At 43.0% G+C, this 2,984-nt stretch overlaps 1 protein-coding gene across 1 annotated transcript in view; it reads left to right on the top strand.

The window, feature by feature from the left end:
* The window catches only part of LOC109480675 (thyroid peroxidase-like), a 13,436-nt gene that overhangs the window by 3,366 nt on the left and 7,086 nt on the right, over window positions 1–2,984 (top strand). The window contains exons 7-11 of the mRNA XM_019782904.1: window positions 1,026–1,169; window positions 1,577–1,787; window positions 2,094–2,220; window positions 2,574–2,758; window positions 2,931–2,984. The exon at window positions 2,931–2,984 is cut by the window's right edge and continues 248 nt beyond it. Coding sequence (XP_019638463.1) covers window positions 1,026–1,169; window positions 1,577–1,787; window positions 2,094–2,220; window positions 2,574–2,758; window positions 2,931–2,984 — 721 coding nt within the window. The remainder of the gene's footprint in view (window positions 1–1,025; window positions 1,170–1,576; window positions 1,788–2,093; window positions 2,221–2,573; window positions 2,759–2,930) is intronic.

Here is a 2,984-nt window from a genome sequence, read left to right as displayed (position 1 = left end):
ACTTGCAGCCATATATGTACCGCGTACAAATGTCGTACAGTAAAGTTCTACTTCCGGGCGAGACCTTGAACGCCTCTCGTTACAATGCATCCTAATTTGTCTATAGTTTGATGGTCGAATAAATCTTTCATGGTGCCCCAATGACCCCATGAGGTTAGGATGAGATGGTGACAAGTGGTTAGACGGCTCCTGCACGTTTTGTGTCTGCACTGCACTATTACCAAGATCGTCGTCCCTTGTCTAACAGCCTGACGATTTCACACTGACTGCGCATACTTTAAAGGCAGTGTGCGTCAGAGGTGACCACACTGTGTCGTTCTGGCGTCACAATACGCGAGCATAGTCACGTAGTCATTTAGGCCATGTTGACTTGATTATATGGATGACATCCGCGGGCGCATGAATTTTCGGCCGTTTCAAAAAAAGTTTTCATCCATACTGTAAATCATACTAAACAATTGCAAAATGAGCAAATATAAAACGTAAGTTGCAAAAAAATATTGGAAAAACGATAACAACGTCAAAATCAAACGAAAAAGGAGAAATTGTAAAGAAATGAATTTGAAGACTAGATAATTCGCCATACCATACTCTGTGTCATTTGTTCAACCTTCATAACCACGTATATTTCATAATGAAAGCAACATTTTTTTTGCCAAACTCTTTTTATTCGCACGCGCGCATCAGTTTTGGGGTTCCCAGAGGATGTCATCCATATAATCAAATCCACATGGCCTTAGTTCCAGCGGGCGCTGGTGTTATTTAGACTCAAAATTTATCCACACCTAAATTAATGCATATTGATGCATAGCTTGAAACATATAAATTCACTCAAAATTATAGTTCATACGAGCAGACCGTATGCAAATGTCATGATGACCTGATGACCTCCCTGACGCGTGTCATGAAGTCCTTCCTGACAAGTGCCCTTCCATATCAAAGACATGGTGCTATTGGCGTGTACGCCAGAGGCGCCAGAGGTGACATTTAAACAATCTACACCAGGTTCCAAAGTGGACGGACAGGTATGTCTAATTGAGCTCAAGAGATTTCGTGCCAGGTACAGTACTGTACTGTACATATGTCGCCAAGATTATCGTCCATTTTCCTATACAAGTGGGGACGTATTTGCCGTACATACTCTAGACCGCCGAGGTGAACATGCCGAGGTGAACATCAAGTTGCTGTGGATACTACTAGATACTACTAGTGGATACTACTGTGGATACTACTAGATACTACTAGTAGTTATAGTCGATCCACGCTGTAAAATAAGGTCGATGACATTGCGTTGGTAGTTGTTAATTATCTTCGCTCAAAGGTTATGTTTTCGGTAGTGTGTGTAGGTTTGTTTTTGTGTTTGTAGTTTTGTTTGTGTTTGTGGTTTTGCTGACTCAAGGAAAGATTGCAATAATAACGTACTTGGATAGGTCAAGGACATCATAGAGTCTATATAATGTCCTTTCTGTGGCCTTGAACGATCAAAGAAAAAGTTACGTGTAACTGCCTCTTCGACTTTGTACCCCATCGAATTCGACGTTGGTCTTATAAACATCTTCTCTTTTTCGCAATGCAGATAACCATGTCGTCAGTCACTGGGTTTCTCGTCTGCCTACTTGTCATCTCGACCCGGCTGGTGTCAGTAGAGGCGCAGTGCAGCGGCTACAAATGCTGTGATGAGGGGGATAAGAGCTGCGTCAGAATAACAGACGATGGCAAGCCGTGTTATTGTGAGCCTGACTGTTTGTACCGGGAGGACTGCTGTCCGGACTACCAGAAAACCTGTGGTGAGTTACAGAATCTTCTCTACCTCTTCTCCCACACGGAGCGCTGATGTACACAAAATGCAGTTTACAATCTACATATATACAATATTGGTTATTTTTCTGACTATTGAGTAGTTCACTCTTCGGCATACTCATGCAGCATGCTACATGCCATAGGCCATGACGAATCGTCAAATAATCTAAATGTAGCCCAACCGACCAATATAGCAATGTGGCTCTGCTTTTATGATATATATTGTGTATGTATAATTTTGATGTATTCGAAAAAATGCCCAAATGGTACAATGATATGCATGCTATCCACAGTATTACTGAACGGCGCGGAAACGCGTTACCCCGGCGACAAATTCGTCACAACCTCGATACTTGAAGCTATGACTCGTGTGGACACGGTGATTAACAGGACCAAGCAGATGCACGATGATCCGAACAGGTAAGAAGGAAGAGGAGTATGCTTCGCCATCAAGGGGCAAATGGGACTACGGGGTGTAAACAGTTTAAACATGGAAGAGCATGATGCTTCAGGTTCATGTTCAAGTGTTAATGACATTATACATTAATTTTATCACCTCTTTACCACGACAACGTGTGTACGGGGCATGAACATGATTTTGTCGGTCCGGCATGTGATGTGTGATGGTGCTGTGTGTTTGCCCATAGCGCACCGTTCTCATACGAGGCAATGAGTCATAGCAACTTCAGCCTAGCGACAAGGTGTTTGATCTATTGCAGTAGCGACCTATTCAAAGAAAATCATATTTCCATCTGTTTTTGGGTAATTTTCAGAGAAGTGACGCCAGAAGACTTCCTGGACCTGTTCCGCCAGATGAGTCCGGGCGCCCAGCGGGAGGCACGGGCGGCTCAGATTTTTGAGATTACCCTTCAGCTGGTGGCAGAGAAGGTCAAGGCTAACCTTAGGATTAGGAAGATGTTCGGAGGTAGGATTCTTCCTACAGCTAGAATTCTAGGTGGTGGGTGGAAATTTAAAAGTAAAAGGTAGGTAGGTACCTACATAGGACGATGACAAATTTGGTCTCTAGCTATCAAACACTTTTTGACACCAACGTCATGTGCAAGAGGCGATTACTTATTCCTCTATTCTACTCCAAAACAAAATAAAATCACTTAAAATATGTTTTCCAGACATTCCTTCCATCAGCGAGATGATCTCTCAGGAGCAGCTCAACAAAATCGCCT

The sequence above is a fragment of the Branchiostoma belcheri genome, unplaced genomic scaffold, assembly GCF_001625305.1.
Source record: "Branchiostoma belcheri isolate BF01 breed outbred unplaced genomic scaffold, Haploidv18h27 scaffold52, whole genome shotgun sequence".
NCBI classification, from domain to species: Eukaryota; Metazoa; Chordata; class Leptocardii; order Amphioxiformes; family Branchiostomatidae; genus Branchiostoma; species Branchiostoma belcheri.
Note: the sequence above shows the minus strand (reverse complement) of the source record. Positions and strands in the feature narration are given on the sequence as shown.